General features: G+C 47.9%; 1 protein-coding gene across 1 annotated transcript; it reads left to right on the forward strand.

Annotated features, from left to right (window-relative positions):
- The first annotated feature begins 628 nt into the window (after nt 1-628).
- Nucleotides 629-16,623, forward strand: TP53 (tumor protein p53). Its single transcript, XM_070953987.1, is given in 11 exon segments — nt 629-644; nt 647-754; nt 4,825-4,955; nt 5,330-5,659; nt 9,423-9,609; nt 10,619-10,731; nt 13,110-13,219; nt 13,647-13,768; nt 15,234-15,355; nt 15,512-15,618; nt 15,753-16,623. Coding segments are annotated over 11 exon segments (1,437 nt in total). The 3' UTR covers nt 15,844-16,623.
- The last annotated feature ends 645 nt before the right edge of the window (nt 16,624-17,268 follow it).

Here is a 17,268-nt window from a genome sequence, read left to right on the forward strand (position 1 = left end):
TGCGGGCGGTATAGAAATTTAATAAAATAAAATAAATAAAATAAAATAAATATGCTGGCTGGAGAATTCTGGGAGTTGAAGTCCCCAAGTCTTAAAAGCTGCCAAGTTTAAGGATCCCCAGCTCATTTTCACCCCCCACCCCATTTCCCCTTCCCTCTATTCTGGGAGCCTCCCCCTCCCCCTCCAGACATTCCCACCCCTCGTCCCGTCGCTCTCGCACGATAGACTGCTCCTGCAGAGGGAGGCTCGCTTTGCAAAACTCTTTCGAAAAGTTCTCATGTTTGCAAAGGTTCTTCTGTTTTGGGTGGGTGGGTGGGGGGGAGAAGAGAAAGGGGGAAGGCATTCCTTTAGCGTCAAAGAGAAAGAAAGAAGGGGGGGCGCGGCTTTCCCTGGCTCCTCCCTCCGCTTGGGGGATGATGGGATATGTAGTCAAAGGCTCGACTGGGGGGGAAAAAAGGGGGGGATTTTTTTTTTCCCCTGCAGCGGAGGGGGCGATGCTGCAGAAGTGATCGGTTGGAGGTGGAAAAGAAAGAAGATTGCAGGCGGCATTGCAACAGGTAAAGCTTTAGCCCGGCTAGATGCCCGCTCCAAAGATGGTTCCCTCCCTTCCCTCGCGAGAACTCGCTCCATGCCGCGGGTTCGAGCCCGGGGGAATCCCCACCTCGTGTGTGCCTTTCTCCACCCGGGGGATTCATCTCGCTTTTCCCTGGCTGCGGCGGACGGAACGACCGGATCGAAGCCCGGAGCGGAGTCGGTAAACCCGGGGAAGGGTCTTCGTATTGTGGGGAGGGGTAAGCCTCGGTTTTTGGGGGCTCCGGTTGCTGACTCAACCCGGCGCTTCCGCTCCGCTCCGGCTGGCTGGCTGGCGGGAGCCGAGAAAGTGAAAGTGGTGGGGAGAGAATCGAACGTTGGGGCCCGCCGCGTTCGGCTTTGGAACGCCGCGGTTCCCAGCGTTCCACCGATGGAACGTTGGCGTTCTTTTTTTTTTCCCACGCTCTGTTCGGAGCGGGGGGGGGGAAACGACACCCCCTCCCCAAATGGGAAAGGTGGGGATCCCCGCAAAAAATAATAATCCCAACTTGGCTTGCCAAATTGCTCCCCCAGCCCCCCTTTGATACAATGGGAAGCCCCCCCACCCACCCCTTTGCAATCACATCCCTGGGGGGGGGGCGGGAGAAGGAAAATTGTGGGGAGGGGGGTTTGGGAAAGACGTTAACGATGCTCTGTCCATCTTTCCTGTCCTCCCCTCTCCTCCCTCCTCACCGGTTGCTAAATAAAATCCCCCTCCCCAATAATAGTTTTACTACTTGTTGGAGTTGTAGAGACTTTGAAAGACGGGGTGGGGTGGGGTGGGGGCTCAGAATGCAAGGAGGGGGCGGGTGGAATTCGAGGAAGGGGCTGCTGGAGGATTGCAACGGCTTTCTTTGAGGAAGGGTCTCTCCTCTTTTGAGGAAGGGTCTCCTCCCCCCCACCCCCATTTAGAGACAGTATTTTAAAAGCCCATCCTGGATTTTTGGGAGTGGGGGGGCGAGAAACCGATCTTGCAATGGACGTCTGATTTTTAAACCGAAGTAGAACCGATGCGAGGCCGAGTTCTGGCTTAAATCTTCGCGGGGAAAATCGGATTCGTTTTTCTTTCTCTCTCTCTCTCTCTTCCCCCCCCCCCAATCTCCGGGATCATCCTCCGAATGGTACAGTCCGCTCCGTTGTCGGCTGCGGTGGGAAGGAACCAAAAGAAAGGGCCGGAGGGGGGGGATTTGGGATTGCTTAAAGAAAAAGGGGTTATGTGGGTTTTTTGCACGTCCAAATCCAGACACATCGTGTTTTAAAGATGAGGAAAAAAATAGTTCTGAACGAATAAGACCCGGGGAGGGCTTTAATCATGTCCCCTCCCGTCTTTACGCTGCGGTATAGCCTCGCTGGCGTCCTCCTGTTTTTTTTTTTGCTTAAAAGGATGAGAAACGAAAGCAGGTTAATCTTTTTTGTTGTTGTTTGTTTGATCCTTGCAAAATTTGCTAATCGAGCCCGGCGCCAGGTTGATGGTTGTTTCCGGGAGGCTGGGAGTGGGGGGGAACGAATTTAAATGAAAATAATTTAAATTAATTTACTACTTTAAAAGAAAAATAACAGCGTGGATTGCCTGTTTTGAAAACTTAGCTGGTGGGGGTGTGTGCATATTTCTGCAAGGCTAGAAAAATCGGATTTGGTTGCTTCTCTGAGCTTGGTTGATTGTAGACGTTTTGCGACCAAACTAGGTAACAGCATCAATGCAAAATAGCAATCTGTAATAAGTGCATAAATCAATGGGGGGGGTGGAAACTCCAAAGAAAATGTCCGATTTGGGGGTATTGGATAGGGGCAGAATTTGGAAGCTGCAGAGTCTGAAGTCTCTTTAAAAGTCTCAAATCAGGGTTTTTTTTCACAGGCATGGCCCCTTTAAGACAGGTTGGACTTCAACTCCCACAATTCCCCAGCCAGCAGAATTCTGGGAGTTGAAGTCTAACCTGCCTTAAAGGGGCCAAATCTGGAAAAGAAAAAAAAAACATCGTTCCAGTTAATTCAGGGTTGTGCAAAACCCTGCAAGCAAGGAAATGAAACGCATCGCGTAAAAAATAAAATAACGTTGGCAATAATACTGTCTATGTACATAAAATATGGAATAAAAAAGTCTCTAGCAAAAAAATAAATTAAATTACATTTTTTAAAAAAGGAAAACAGGTAAATTTCGTACCAGTAGCATGTACCAGGTATCCAGGTAGGAGGTATTGAAAAAGACAATAAAATACCTATTTAGGTATGTCATTTTGCATTTATTTATTTTTTTAATTTTGGAACTCCGCCTGCTATGCAAACATTTATTCTGGGCGTTTAATGCCAAAACACTTCAATATTTTTTTTTCCCTGGTTCATTTTGCCCCTAATTTTTAATCTGACCGGTTTCTCTACTTAATTTGCTGCACATCGAATCTGGAGCAGCCGTTTCCTGGTGCGTTCAACAAACTTTTAAATGGACATACCCTCATATTCTCCTTTCCTGTCTCAGAAGGAAGCAGGCTGTTGTGTAAAATTATTTTTTTAATTTTTTAAAATGTATTATTAAATTAAATTAAATTAAATTTATTTATTTTTTAAGGTTAAAAAAAATCCTTCCTCTGCTTTTTTCAACCCATCATTTATCATCTGCAATTCCAGTTGAGCCAAAATAAATAAATAAATATCCGTTTGCTCCATGAAATGTTTGTTAAGTGAGGTTTTTTTTTGTTCCATTGTTCCGACCTTTCTTTCTAAAGTTGTCATCGCTGCCGTTGTTAAGTGAGTCGCGCGGTCGTGAAGTGAGTCTGGCTTCCCCGTTGACTTGGCTTGTCGCAAAAAGGGGGACATTGCGACCGTCGTAAATATGAGCCACGTTTTGATCATGTTGCAACGGTCGTAAGTGTGAAAAACGGTCGTAAGTCACTTTTTTCAGTGCCGCCGGAATGTTGCACGGTCGCTAAATGGAACTGTTGTAAGTCGATTACCTGTATTGCCCCTGCTTTCCAGATCTATCAACAATGATCTCTGACACATTTTTTTTTATCAATATTCCGGGTTGCATCATACAATCCACCCATCATTTTCCGCAAATATATGTATGTACGTATGTATGTAAAAAAAGAAGCAGACATACTGCGAACTCCGGAACTTAAGATTTTAAAATTAAAAAGTAAAGTTACGACAGCCCTGAGAAAAATGACTTACGACCGTTTTTCACACTTATGACCATTGGTCACGTGATTAAAATTCAAAAGCTTGGCAGCTGACTCACATATATAACAGTTGCCGTGTCCGTGTTTCACACTTATGACCGTTGCTGCATGTGATCCCCTTTTGCGACCTTCTGACAAGCCGACTGGGGAAGCCCGATTCGTTTAACAACCGGGTTACTAAATTAAGATTCACTTAATAGCAAGATGGTGCAGCAAAATTAACAACTTAACAACTGTCTCACTTAACAATGGAAATTTGGGGCTCCATTGTCGTCGTACGTTGAGGACTATCTGAGGTAGTCCTCGACAGTTCGTTTAGTAAACGTTTGAAGTTACAACAGCACTGAAAAAAGTGACTTAAGACCGTGTTTCACACTTACGACCGTTGCTGCATTTCCCCCATGGTCACATGATTAAAATTCGGACCCTTGACGACTGACTCATATTGACGACGGTTTTAGTGTCCCGTGGGGTCACGTGATCCCCTTTTGTGACCGTCTGCCCTAAGCAAAGTCCACGGGGAAGCCAGATTCACTTAACAACCGTGTTACCGAGTTAACAATGGCAGTGATCCACTTAACAACTCTGGTGAGAAAGATCGTAAAATGGGGCAAAATTCGCTTAATTGTCTCACTTAGCAACGGAAAATCCAGGTTCCGTTGTGGTCGTAAATCGAGGACTACCTGTATGATGGAGTTTTGTAAAAAAAAAAAATGTGTAAATGTAGAATTTACATTTACAATTTACATAAATTTACATAAAACGTAAAAAAAAAAAAGCCACTCGGTTAACATTGTGAATTGGGTGGCTTTATGACTTGATTTTTATACACAATAAAAATAAATAAATCGACCTCCAAAGCTGTCTTCATGGCAGCTCCCAGAATTCTTTGGGCTCCCTTCGGCCATGTTGAACAGCAGGGAATCCTGGGATTGGTAGTCCTGCCACATTTCTTCTCTCCCCCCCCCCCCCCCCCCGGAAGGAAATTATTACGTTCCTCTTGTCCATTTTGGATGGGGTGAAAGAGATGGACATTTGCCTCCATCTTTTCTCTTTCTTTCTTTCTTTCCTGCCTCAGTTTCCCCGTCGGAAAGAGGAATAAACATGGACCAAGTCGCGGAGGAAGACGTCGACCCATCGCTGAGCCCGCCCCTCAGCCAAGGGACCTTTGAGGAGATGTGGACGTCCCAAATCGTCGAGCCGTTTTGGGTGAATGCGAAAATTATCTTCAGCCTTTTGGGTGGACTTCAATTCCCAGAATTCCCCAGCTGAGGAATTCTGGGAGTTGAAGTCCATCCCAAAAGTTTGAAAAACATGGATTTATCATAATCAATGTGTTTGCCTGAATTGATGCCACACGCTACCTTGTCAACTAGGTTACAAGGTGGCTTGTGGAGGAAACCCTGAATGTGTATTATTGACTTAAGCCACGATTTGTGGCTTCTCGGGCATTGAACTGGCCGGAATTGTTGGTTTGTCAAATCAAGAAGCCATAGCTTTAAAATCAAGATGTAAATTTCATTTTGTGGACTCTTCGCGGGTCATTCCATAATTATAATTATCATATATTTGCATGTTTTTAGGAATCGAAGATGATGGCCCCCACCCAACAAGACATCATCCCCTTCCCCGGGGAAGGGAACAGCTCCATGGATCAAACCAACTTTGGCTTGTTGGCGCCGACAGCCGGTTCTCCGTTAGCCACTCTGGCTGAAGGCTATACAGTGGGAGAAGACCTCACCATCATCCAAGATTTGGCCTTTTCGGGGGACCCCCAGTTCCTGCTCCATTCCCCCAAGGATTACGGGGCTGGGGAGAGTTGCGTCTTCCCCCCCACCGAAGACTATCCTGGCCAGTTCGGCTTCAATCTGGAGTTTGAGCAATCGGGCACCGCCAAGTCGGTCACTTACACCGTACGAAGTGGGACCGGGGGAGATCGCCAGTCGTAGGAGTTAAATTGTGGGGCAGGCGTCTTCCCCCCCCCAAAAAAAAATGGGTCCTCTGTCTCCATCAGGGACATCAGGAAGGGCACTTAGGTCAAAAAAGTCAAAATGGCCACCACACTGTTGATCCTTTCCCCCTATGGATGCATGAGGTCAACCTAACCTAGATTCCATGTTTCCTGCTGGCAATCTCAGTTTGCCATCAATCCTGGTTTGTTAAAATTGCACAGGGTAGATGGGTGAGATCAACCTAACCTAGATTCCGCATTTTCTGCCAGCAATCTCGGTTTGCTATCGATCCTGGTTTGTTAAAAGAGCACAGGGTGGACGGGTGCTGGCAATCTCTGTTTGCCATCGATCCTGGTTTGTTAAAAAGCACACGGGGGACGAGTGAGGTCAACCTAACCTAGATTCCGGGTTTCCTGCCGGCAATCTGTTTGCCATCGATCCTGGTTTGTTAAAAGTGCACAGGGTGGGCTATTTAGTTTTGTGGCTTCCGCAAAAGATTGTGAGGTTCAGAAGGGCCTCACTTCTTCCGAAGCGGGGTTCTGAGTGCGAAATATGTGCAATCTTGTCCCCAATGTTGGTCAGGATCGAGGTGGCTGTTACATACAGGTAGTCCTTGCCTTACGACCGTTCGCTTAGCGACCGTCTTATCACAGACCTAAAATTCATATTTGCAACCTGGGCTTCGGGTTCCGATCATGCTCCCCTCCCCGGCGGTCAGGTGACTGCAACTCAGCCCCTTTGCTTTGTCCCACAGTCCCACAACCGCAACTTGACAACATTTTTATCAAAAGCTACCCTTCCAATTTCCCCGCAAAATGCCTCATGACGAGCAATGGGTTTGCTTAAGGACCGTGGTGTTTGCTTAACGACGGCCGCTAAAGAGGTCGAACGATCGATCAACATGATGAGCTGCTAATCGACCGGCTAATGACCGTCCGGCTCAAAGACCGTCGTAAGTCAAGGACAACCTGTAGTTTTGAGGTGAGGTGCTCCCTCAGGTTTCTGAACTACAACTCCCAGCCTGCTTTGCTGGTGGCCATGGTGGGAGAATCTCTTGTAGCTTCTCCAACCTGGCGCCCTCCAGGGGTGCCTTATGGGTATCCTGCAAACCAGACACCCAGTTATTTCAAAAATATACCCAGAAGGAGGCAAGTGGCTGATGGGTTTTCCAGAAATTAAAGAGGTCTCAGCTTTACAGGTGGTCCTCGACTTACAACGGCTCATTTAGTGACCCAAGTTACAACGGCACTGAAAAAAAACTGACTTAGGACCGTTTTTCACACTTAACGACCGTTGATCAACGTGATCAAAATTGGGACGCTTGGCAACCCGCTCATATTTATGACGGTCGCAGTGTCCCTCACTGAGCCACAGTGGTGATTCACTTAACGGCCGGCGAGAAAAGTCGTAAAATGAGGCCAAACCCAACCGTTTAACGGCAGAAATCTGATTTTGCTTGAAGGTAGTCCACACCTTCCTGCTCCTGGGGCCACCCCTAGGAGACTCCCCCCCCTTTCCATGAATAAAGATAGTCCTCAACTTACAACAGTCCATTTAGTGACCGTTTGAAGTGACAACAGTACTAAAAAATGATTTATGACTGTTTTTGGCACTTACGATGGTCGCAGCCTCCCCACGATCACGCAATCCAAATTCAGACGATTGGCAACTGACTCGTATTTACGACGGTGGCAGGGTCCCCCGGGGGATGGGGGGCTGTCAGGGGATCTCCCTTTGGCGACCTCCTGACGGGGAAAGCCGGATTCACTTAACAACCGGGTGACTGCCTTATCCGCTGACATGATTCGCTTAACGACGGCAGCCAGAAAAGTCGTATGACATGGGGCAAAACTCAACCAACATCTCACTTTAACAACGTAAATTTTGGATTCGATTGTGGGAGTAAGCCGAGGACTCCCTGCATACCGTTCATTGGATTTTAGCCTCATAGGGACCCCCAGAAATGTCGGTGAGACACCCCCCCCTTCCCCGTCCTTGAGTGAATTACTGGTGCATCTTTTGGAGATCCCCACACTGGCAAGAACCTGGGAGAAGACCTTCCCTTTTCCCCCCTCCCCAATTTATTTGCACCCCATAAGATGGCAGGGGGGGTGCCCCGAACCCCAATTTTTAACTCACCGCTTAGCTGGTGCCCCGATTTTTCTAGCTGTGACTTCAACACTTCGATTCGCTTCTTCGGCCATCGGTCGCTTTCCCGATTCTTGGATGGAGATGAGTGCCCCCCCTTTTTTCCCCCCGTTTTCGGCCTGCCCATCCAATGGCTGGGCTTTGAAGAAGGGTGGGGGGCTCCCGACGGAGACCACCCCCCCTTCCTTCCGTCTTGCGCAGAACGCTGCCCACCCGCGACATGCCTGGACATGTTTCTCGGATGAGTTTTGGCAAAGGACGATCCCAGATTCCTTGGGGAGGGTGGGTTTGGGGGGTAAAGACCCCACCCCATTTTCCAGCATGTGGGGAGAGACCCCCTCCCAACACCCCAAATTCTCTTTTCTCTTGCAATGAAGGCAGAAGGGGACAAAATGCCGAGCGTCGAGTTGGAAAATGTGGGTAAGGGGCTTGCTTGAAATGGGGTGTGTGCGATGCAAATCTTACCCCCCCTCCTCGGTCCCACCAACAAACGGTCGCAATGCAAGGCAGACCGTTAAGGAGGGGGGGACGAATGTGTTATGGGGGGGGGCATTTTGAAAAAACTCACAATGACAACCTCTTTGCGAGATGGAAGGCGTCTCTAAATTCTATAAATGCAGTTTATAAAGTCCTTGATTTACGGCCAACCTTGAGCCCCAAATCTCTGTTGCTAAGCGAGACTGTTAAGCAAATTTTGTCCTGTTTTACCTTTCTGGCCATCATCGTTAAGCGAATCGCCACAGTTTTGAAGTTAGTAAGATGGTCGTTAAGCGAATCCGGCCTCCCCCGTGGACTTTGCTTGTCTGAAGGTCGTAAAAGGGGATTGCGTGACCTCGGGACACAGCAACGGTCGTAAGTGTGAGTCAGTTGCCAAGTGTCTGAACTTTGATCACATGACGGTCGTAAGTGTGAAACTTTGAACGGTCACTAACCAAATTGTCGTAAGTCAGGGACTACCTGTATAAATGTAATAAATGCGAGGAGCCCTCGATATAACGGCCACAATTGAGCCCAAAATTTCTGTTGTTAAATGAGACATTGGTTCAGTGAGTTTTGCCCCATCTTGCAACCTTTCTTGCCGCCGTCGTTAAGCAAATCACTGCCGTTTTTAAGTCAGTAACCCGGTCGTTAAGTGAATCTGGCTTTTTCCCCCCTTGACTTTGCTTGTCCGAAAGTCGGCAAAGGGGATCGCGTGACCCGGGGGGGGGGACGCTGCGAGCGTCATAAATACCAGTCGGTCGCCAAGCGTTTGAATTTTGACCCCCCGTGACCATGGGACACAGCAACGGTCATAAGTGTGAGTCAGTTGCCACGTGTCTCAACTTTGATTATGTGAGTAGCTCTTAACGCGAATTTTTCAGCGCCGTCGCAGCTTCGGACGGTCACTAAGTGGGATGGTTGTAAGTCAGGGACTGCCTGTTTTGATTCGTTCCGGGAAAATTTTTCAAAACTTTTTAACTGCACGGGGCTGGACTAGAAGACCTCCAAGGTCCCTTCCGGCTCGTTCTTTTCTCCGTTCCGAATTGGCGCTTTTCTCTCCTCCTCTGATCCTGATTTTTTTTTTTCTCGCCCGCAGTTCTCGCCGCTGCTGAACAAGCTTTTTTGCCAAATGGGCAAAACTTGCAAAGTGCTGGTGAAGATGTCCGGGGCTCCCCCTCTCGGCTCGGTGGTCCGGGCCATGGCCGTTTACAAGAGATCCGAACACATGGCCGAAGTGGTCAGGCGCTGCCCCCACCACGAACGACACCAAGACCACAACGATGGTCAGCAGGGGGCTTCGGGGGGGGGGAGGGAAAGGGGAGGGGTCTTCTGGAACATGGGGAGGGGTGTCATGGGAAAGCTGGGATGTAGGGGCCTTGAAATCTGGGGAGGGGTCTTCCAGGATATGGGTGGGGTGGGGGTTGTGGGGAGGCTGTGATGCAGCGGGTCCTAAATATGGGGAGGGGTCTTCCGGGACACAGGGAAAGTCGTGGCCAGTCTGGAATGCAGGGGGCTTGAAATATGGGGAGGGGTCTTCTAGGACACGGGACGCTGTTTTGCAGGGGGCTTGAAATATGGGGAGGGGTCTTCTAGGACACGGGAGGGTCATCGGGAGGCTGTTTTGCAGGGGGCTTGAAATATGGGGAGGGGTCTTTTGGGACACGGGAGGGGGACATGGGCAGACTGTGATACAAAGGGCTTGAAATCTGGGTAAGGGTCTTCTAGAACTCAGGGGGAGGGGGACATGGGCAGGCTGTGATACAAAGGGCTTGAAATCTGGGGAGGGGTCTTCTAGGACACGGGAGGGTCATGGGGAGGCTGTATTGCAGGGGGCTTGAAATCTGGGGAGGGGTCTTCTGGGACACGGGGGAGGGGGACATGGGCAAGCTGTGATAAAAAGGGCTTGAAATCTGGGGAGGGGTCTTCTAGGACTCGGGGAGGGGGTCGTGAGCAGGCTGTGTTGCAGGGGGATTGAAATCTGGGGAGGGGTCTTCAGGGACACAGTGGGGGGGGTCATGGGCAGGCTGTATTGCAGAGGGTTTGAAACCTGGGGACGCTTCAGCGGTCGTAAGGGTGAAACACGATCCTAAGTCACTTTTTTCCAGTGCCGTCATAACTTCGAACGGTCACTAAGCGAACTGTCGTAAGTCGAGGGTCAATTATAATTGGGGAAGGGGCGGGAAACTCCGTCCTCCAAAGTGAAACTTCTGCGGTTGCAATGGACATAAACTCAAAACTCCTCTTATTTTTCTTTTTTTTCTACCCCGCTCCCCGATTTCTGATTTGGCACAGGGGTGACCCCCGCCGATCATCTCATCCGGGTCGAAGGAAACCCCCAGACTCATTACTACAGAGACCCAGCCACCAACCGGCACAGCGTCTTGGTTCCTTACCAGAAACCTCAGGTGAATTTTTTTGTGGCGGGGTGGGGAAGGGTGAAGAGCAGAAGTGGAATTCAGCCGGTTCGTACCAGTTCAGGCGAATCTGTAGTGGCGACTTGTGGGTACAAAGGGCTTGTACAAAGATATAAGCCAGCGGTGAAATCCTTTTACCTTCACTACCGGTTCGGGAACGGGAGCGTGTGCCTCTTCTACGCATGCGCAGAGGGTTAAAAAAAAGGACGTAATGACGTCCCGGCAGGTGGGTAGATCCTCCCGGCGCTACCAGTTCGGCGAGCCGAATAGAAGCAAGCGGATTTCACCACTGGTACAAGCCCTTTGTATCACAGCCTGCCCATATCCCTCTTTCCCGTGTCCCTGAACCTTAACCCTAACTCCGTGATGGCGAACCTATGGCACATGCGAATACGCGGGGGGGCGGAGCGCATACAATTATGGGTGTGGGCACACACGTGTGACAAAACCCCCCCCCCACGCTTTTGGCATGCGATGGCAAAAAAGTTAGCCATCACTGCCCGAACCCCCCGAATTAGTGCAATATAAAAAATGCGCAATCCCATCCTATATCGCTGTATTTTTGACGCCGTACCCATTTCTTCGTCTGCTGCCCTCTTTGGGGTACCCGGCCGAGGGTCTGTATTCTAGAAATACCGGCAGGGTTTCTCCCCCCCCCCGCCCCCTAGATTCTGACATTAGGTCTTTTCAGGTAGACTGCTCCTGAATAGGGAAGCTCTATTGCTCGTCGCCAGGGCAGAGGGGTATAGAAGGAGCTGCGCCGGCCTGGAAATGGGTTTTAAAAGGGAAGAACATGCTACTTAACTGGGGGGGGGGCATCCGAAGACCTCCCCCCCCCCAACCTTGCACCATCCATCTCTTGGTTCTCGGGGAGATTTTTTTTTTTTTTGCATTGTTTTAAAAATGTTTTAATTTGCATATTTAATTTTTTCCCACTTTTTTTCTCCTTTTTTTTTTTTGGCATCGTTTTAAAAAATGTTCTCATTTGCATATTTACATTTTTTTTTACTTTTTCTCCCTTTTTTTGGGCATCGTTTTAAAAAATGTTCTCATTTGCATATTTAATTTTTTTTCATTCTTTCTCCTTTTTATGGCATTTAAAAAATGTTCTCATTTGCATATTTAAATCTTTTTCACTCTTTTTCTCCTTTTTTCTTTTGGCATCGTTTTGAAAAATGTTTTCATTCGCATATTTACATTTTTTCTCTCTCTCTGTTTTTCTCCTGTGAACAATCTCTTTAAGTTGCCGAGAGTTGCCTTATCGGGGGTTGATGGAATGAATAACTTATTAATTAATTAATTAATTAATTAATTAATGAAGCCAGTTGCAGCATCTGAGGGTACTCAAATGTTATAATTGTGGGGTGCGGGATTGCCAACATTGGAGGGGAGCGGGGTTTCCACTCAGTTTGGTGCTTCCTTTTCATCTGTGGGGAGCCCTGTCCTAGCTTTCTAGGATGCCAAACGTGAGATTGTTAGGAATAAATTGAAATTGGGCTTAAAATGGTTGGGATGGCTGGTTCTTGTGGCGGGCAGTTCCGTTGGATCCTGCCCTGTTTTGCCCTCTGTGAAGTTCTCCATCCTCTCCCTTGCCCCTTTTAATGAGTTTCTTCCCAGCTTCCCCCTCAAGGATTATGCCTATCCTTGAAACCTCGGATAGACATAATCGCTCAATTTATGACTGTAGTGGAGCCTTACGGTCGTAAGTGATGACAGTTGTAAATTTTGGGGTTTTTAAATCTGAGCCAAAATTATTTAATAATTTTAATTATTTTTAATTGATGTCTGTCTTTGTGCTTTTAATAGGCTGTACACCGCCCTGAGTCCTTTGGGAGAAGGGTGGTATAAAAATAAATTTATTTATTTATTTATTTATTTATTTATTTAAAGACCGACCTGATTTTATGACCTTTTTGGCAGCGGTCGTTAAGCGAACGCTGTGGTTGTTAAACGAGTCGTGCGCCCGTTGTACCAAGAAGTAAATCATCTTCTTTTAACGACCCCATAATCCTTTGCGGGGTGGAGTCTGGGCTACTGAATGGAGTTAGCAGAGTGTTTTTTAATGGCCGGATGCCTTTCTTGTCACCAGTGCGGAGTTTTGTTCAGCAGATAAATTCTCATTGTGCCCAGAGAGAGAGAAATATCTGCCTCTACCTAGGATCGAACTCAAAGCCTCCTGATTGTGAGGCAAGAGCGCCACCTCTAGGCACTGTTGCTAATACCCAAAGTGTGGTCACATGACCGGGGGGGGAGGCAGTTGTTGAAACTTGGGAACTGGGTACCCTGTGGATATCCATCGTAGCTTCGAATGGTTGCTAAGCGAGGACTGGTTGCATTTGTGCAAATTTCTCTCTCTCTCCATCCTTCAGGTGGGGATGGCGTGTACCATCATCCTGTACAATTACATGTGCAACAGTTCGTGCATGGGTGGCATGAATCGGCGCCCGATCCAGACCATCCTGACTTTGGAGACGGCACAGTGAGTACCGCTCTTCCTCTTTTTTTTTTTTGTGACGGTCGGGAAGAGAACGCTGCGGTCGTTAAGCGGACTCCCTAGAGGGGGGCATTTTTATTTTTATTTTTCGCTGGAAGCAGGAAGTAAATATCCATTTCCAGAAAACAACGTGGCATCGCCAACGACCGTAAAAGCAAGCTGTCGTAAGAATCCACGCCGTAAGTCCATTTTTCGGGCTCCTTCGTAACTTTGGACAGTCGTTAAAAGCGACCGCTCCTAAGTCGAGGACTCGCTGTACATGAGAAGCTCAGTCGTCGTTGAAGGCATTGGGGATTCTAGTAAGGAAATATCTCGGAAAGGATCATGGGTTGTGTGGTATGTACTAGAATTTGAACCCAGTGCTTTGTCCGTCCTTCCAAAATGTCTAAGGACACCTCTTTTTTCGCCATAGGGGGGAGGTTCTGGGACGCCGATGTTTTGAGGTTCGGGTCTGCGCCTGCCCCGGACGAGACCGACGATCAGAGGAGCTCACCTTCCAGCAGAAAGCAAAATCCTCGGAAACTACAAAAAAGGGTAAATTGGAAGGATGTAGGAATGGCCGAATGTGTGGGCGGAGTCAAAAGAGGAATTAGCTAGAATCCTTACATAGCCACAAGTGAATTAAGTCCGACCTCCCTTCAATTTCGTGGACTCTTATTGAACTCTTAGCAGGTGCCAGCTCTTCATTGAGAAGATTCCCCCGCGGAGGCTTTCAGCAATAAAGCAGTTTAGTTAGAAGATTCCCGCGCAGAGGCTTTCAGCAATAAAGCAGTTTAGTTAGAAGATTCCTGTGCAGGTTTTCAGCAATAAAGCAATTTAGTTAGAAGATTCCCGCACAGAGGCTTTCAGCAATACAGCAATTTAGTTAGAAGATTCCTGCGCAGAGGTTTTCAGCCATAAAGCAATTTAGTTAGAAGATTCTCGCGCAGAGGCTTTCAGCAATAAAGCAGTTTAGTTAGAAGATTCCTGTGCAGGTTTTCAGCAATAAAGCAATTTAGTTAGAAGATTCCTGCGCAGAGGTTTTCAGCAATAAAGCAATTTAGTTAGAAGATTCTCGCGCAGAGGCTTTCAGCCATAAAGCAGTTTAGTTAGAAGATTCCTGCGCAGAGGCTTTCAGCAATACAGCAGTTTAGTTAGAAGATTCCCATGCAGAGGCTTTCAACAATAAAGCAGTTTAGTTAGAAGATTCCCGCGCAGAGGCTTTCAACAATAAAGCAGTTTAGTTAGAAGATTCCTGTGCAGAGGCTTTCAACAATAAAGCAGTTTAGTTAGAAGATTCCCATGCAGAGGCTTTCAACAATAAAGCAGTTTAGTTAGAAGATTCCCGCGCAGAGGCTTTCAGCCATAAAGCAGTTTAGTTAGAAGATTCCTGCGCAGAGGCTTTCAGCAATAAAGCAGTTTAGTTAGGAGATTCCCACGCACAGGCTTTCAGCAATAAAGCAGTTTAGTTAGAAGATTCCCATGCAGAGGCTTTCAACAATAAAGCAGTTTAGTTAGAAGATTCCCGCGCAGAGGCTTTCAGCCATAAAGCAGTTTAGTTAGAAGATTCCTGCGCAGAGGTTTTCAGCAATAAAGCAATTTAGTTAGAAGATTCCCGCACAGAGGCTTTCAGCAATAAAGCAGTTTAGTTAGAAGATTCCCGCCCAGATTTTCAGCAGTAAAGTAGTGTAGTGGGCTCATGGGGAAGAATCTCTTCCTACAGACCTCTGTTAATCTGCGGAACATCCCGCCACAGGATGTTGCAAAGCTGTTCAGTTTTTATTGATTAAATTTATAGGTCACCTCTCCTCGTTATCCATAAATTGTTTGATCGTGAAAACAAGAGTGTGGGGGGGGAGGTGGAAGAGGAAGTTGTAAAGAGCAGACACGGCACTAAATTCGGAGGCTTCGGGAACTTCCTTGTGGTCTCCTTTTCTTGCCCGGAAGACGGCAGGATTTCAGCGGTGGGGTTGTTGGGTTTTTGTTTTTTCTTTCTCATCCTTGCCTCTCGCTTGTCCAGCTCCTTCGCAAGGCCAGCGTCCTGGCGCCCCCAGCAGGAGACCGACGCAAATCCTGCCCGAGGACGATGAAGCCGAATGTGAATCGGGATGCGGATCCGAGCCCGAAGTTTATAAGCTCGTTGTGAGTTGTGCTCTGGGCCTCCCTGGGCGGTTTGGGGAGAAGGATGAGGGCGTTCCAGTTTTGGGGGAGGGGGGGCTAAAGGACTGAGGGGTGGGGGTCACAAGCGCATCTCGAACCCCGAGCCGCCATCTTGAGAGGCGTCCATTTTGTTTCCAGACTCGCAACCGCAGACATTATAACATCCTAAAGGAAATTTTAGAAGGGTTGGAATGCAAAGAAGCTCAGCAGAGGGAGAACACGGAGGGCTGCAAGTCCGGGAAAAGGTAAGTGACGGACCCCCCCCCCCCAACTCACTCCAAATTCACCTCTGTCGCCTCCTGGGCGAATCCCGTCTTTGCGGCTTGGCTCACTGACTCAATCTCTCTCTCTCCCTCTGTTTTTTTTCTTCTTTCCCCAGCCTCCTGAAGAGCCGGAAACGAGGAGCCAAGTTGACTTCCCCCCATCAGAAGAAAGTTCGGGTGAAGGACGAGACCCTGGACTCCAATTAGCGGGGTGTCCCGTACCCCACCCCACCCCAATTTTTTTCGCCTTGTTTATTATGCTTTCTTCTTCCTTCTCCCGCCATCTTTCCTTCTCTGTTTTGACTTCCGTTTCCCAAACCTGGGTTTTTGGGGTCCCCATCAACCCCCACCCCAAAAAATGGCTGCCACCTGCTCCCCAATCTTAGCTGGGGATCCCCTCCTGGCTCCCAGCCTTCCTCTCCCTTCTCCAGCCTTTTTTTGGGGGCGGGGGGCAACATGGGTATCAAAACAGCCCCCTCCTACAGATTTCACACCCCCCAAATGGGGTGGGGGTTCCTAAAAGTGCAATTTTGGGGAGAGGGGTGGTCACGGCTGGTTCCTCACCCCTCTCCCTAAACTGTTTGTCCCTCTTCCTTTCCCCACCAGCAAAGGGTTTGGCTAAATTTGTTTTTTTTTGCAAGCTTGGCCAGGATTCGAATGTAGGACTTTTTCAACTCCCAGAATTCCACAGAAGAAGGGAAATTCTGGGAGTTATAGTCCTGGGCCTTGCCAAGCTTTTGCAAAAAAAAAACACCAGCGAACCTGCTGGTCCTGTAATTTTAACAAATATATTACATTGTGCATTAATACAGTATTAATTTCTTTGTAGATTAGGATTCCTATTTCCATGTTTTTGTTTTTAAAAAAATGACTTTTTTTATTTGCATCTCTTCCTTAGCACATTCCTTTTTTTTATATATATACTGGATTTTTCCCCTTGTTTGCTCACCCAGCTTTTTGTACCGAATAAAATAGTTTTTTTTTTCCTTAAAAGCCGGACAGAAATGGTCCTTGGATCGAGGCGAAGCTTTTAATTCTAAACTGGGGTGTGGGTGGGAAAAAATGGAATTGTCCAGGAATGTCTGGTTGGGCCGGATACATCGTCTCTGTTTTACAAAAATTCCCTAAATCCTGTCTGTTCAATCTCAACCCCTCCTTCTAGGATCTTTGAGGGTGGGGAAAAAGTGGGGATTTTGGGGATCCAAGCTGAGCTTGGGTAGTTTTTTTCTGTAGACATTTCATGACCCAGCTAGGGAACGTCATCAGTGTGAAAAGGGAGAGGGAATTTGCTCTGTTTATATATGAAACACCGTTTGCAAGAAAACAACCCAGATCCAAGAACACCCCCATAGTCCTTCATCTACTTCCTCCTCCCTCTCCTCTTCCTTTTCCTCTTCCTCCTTCTCCCCCTCCTCTTCTCTTCCCTCTCCTGTTCTTCCTTCTCCTCCTCTTCCTCCTCCTCCTCTTCGTGTCTCTCCTTCCTCTTCCCCTCCTCCCTCTACTCCTCTCCTTCCCATTCCTCCCTCTCTTCTCCTCCTCCTCCTCCTCTTCCTGTTCCACATTTGAAAGCAGGCTGGCTGAGGAATTCTGAGAGTGGAAGTCTTAAAGCAGGCCAGCTGAGGAATTCTGGGA

Source organism: Pituophis catenifer, unplaced genomic scaffold (genome assembly GCF_029215685.1).
Source record: "Pituophis catenifer annectens isolate HBS135680 unplaced genomic scaffold, rPitCat1.0.hap2 SCAF_15, whole genome shotgun sequence".
Classification (NCBI taxonomy): domain Eukaryota; kingdom Metazoa; phylum Chordata; class Lepidosauria; order Squamata; family Colubridae; genus Pituophis; species Pituophis catenifer.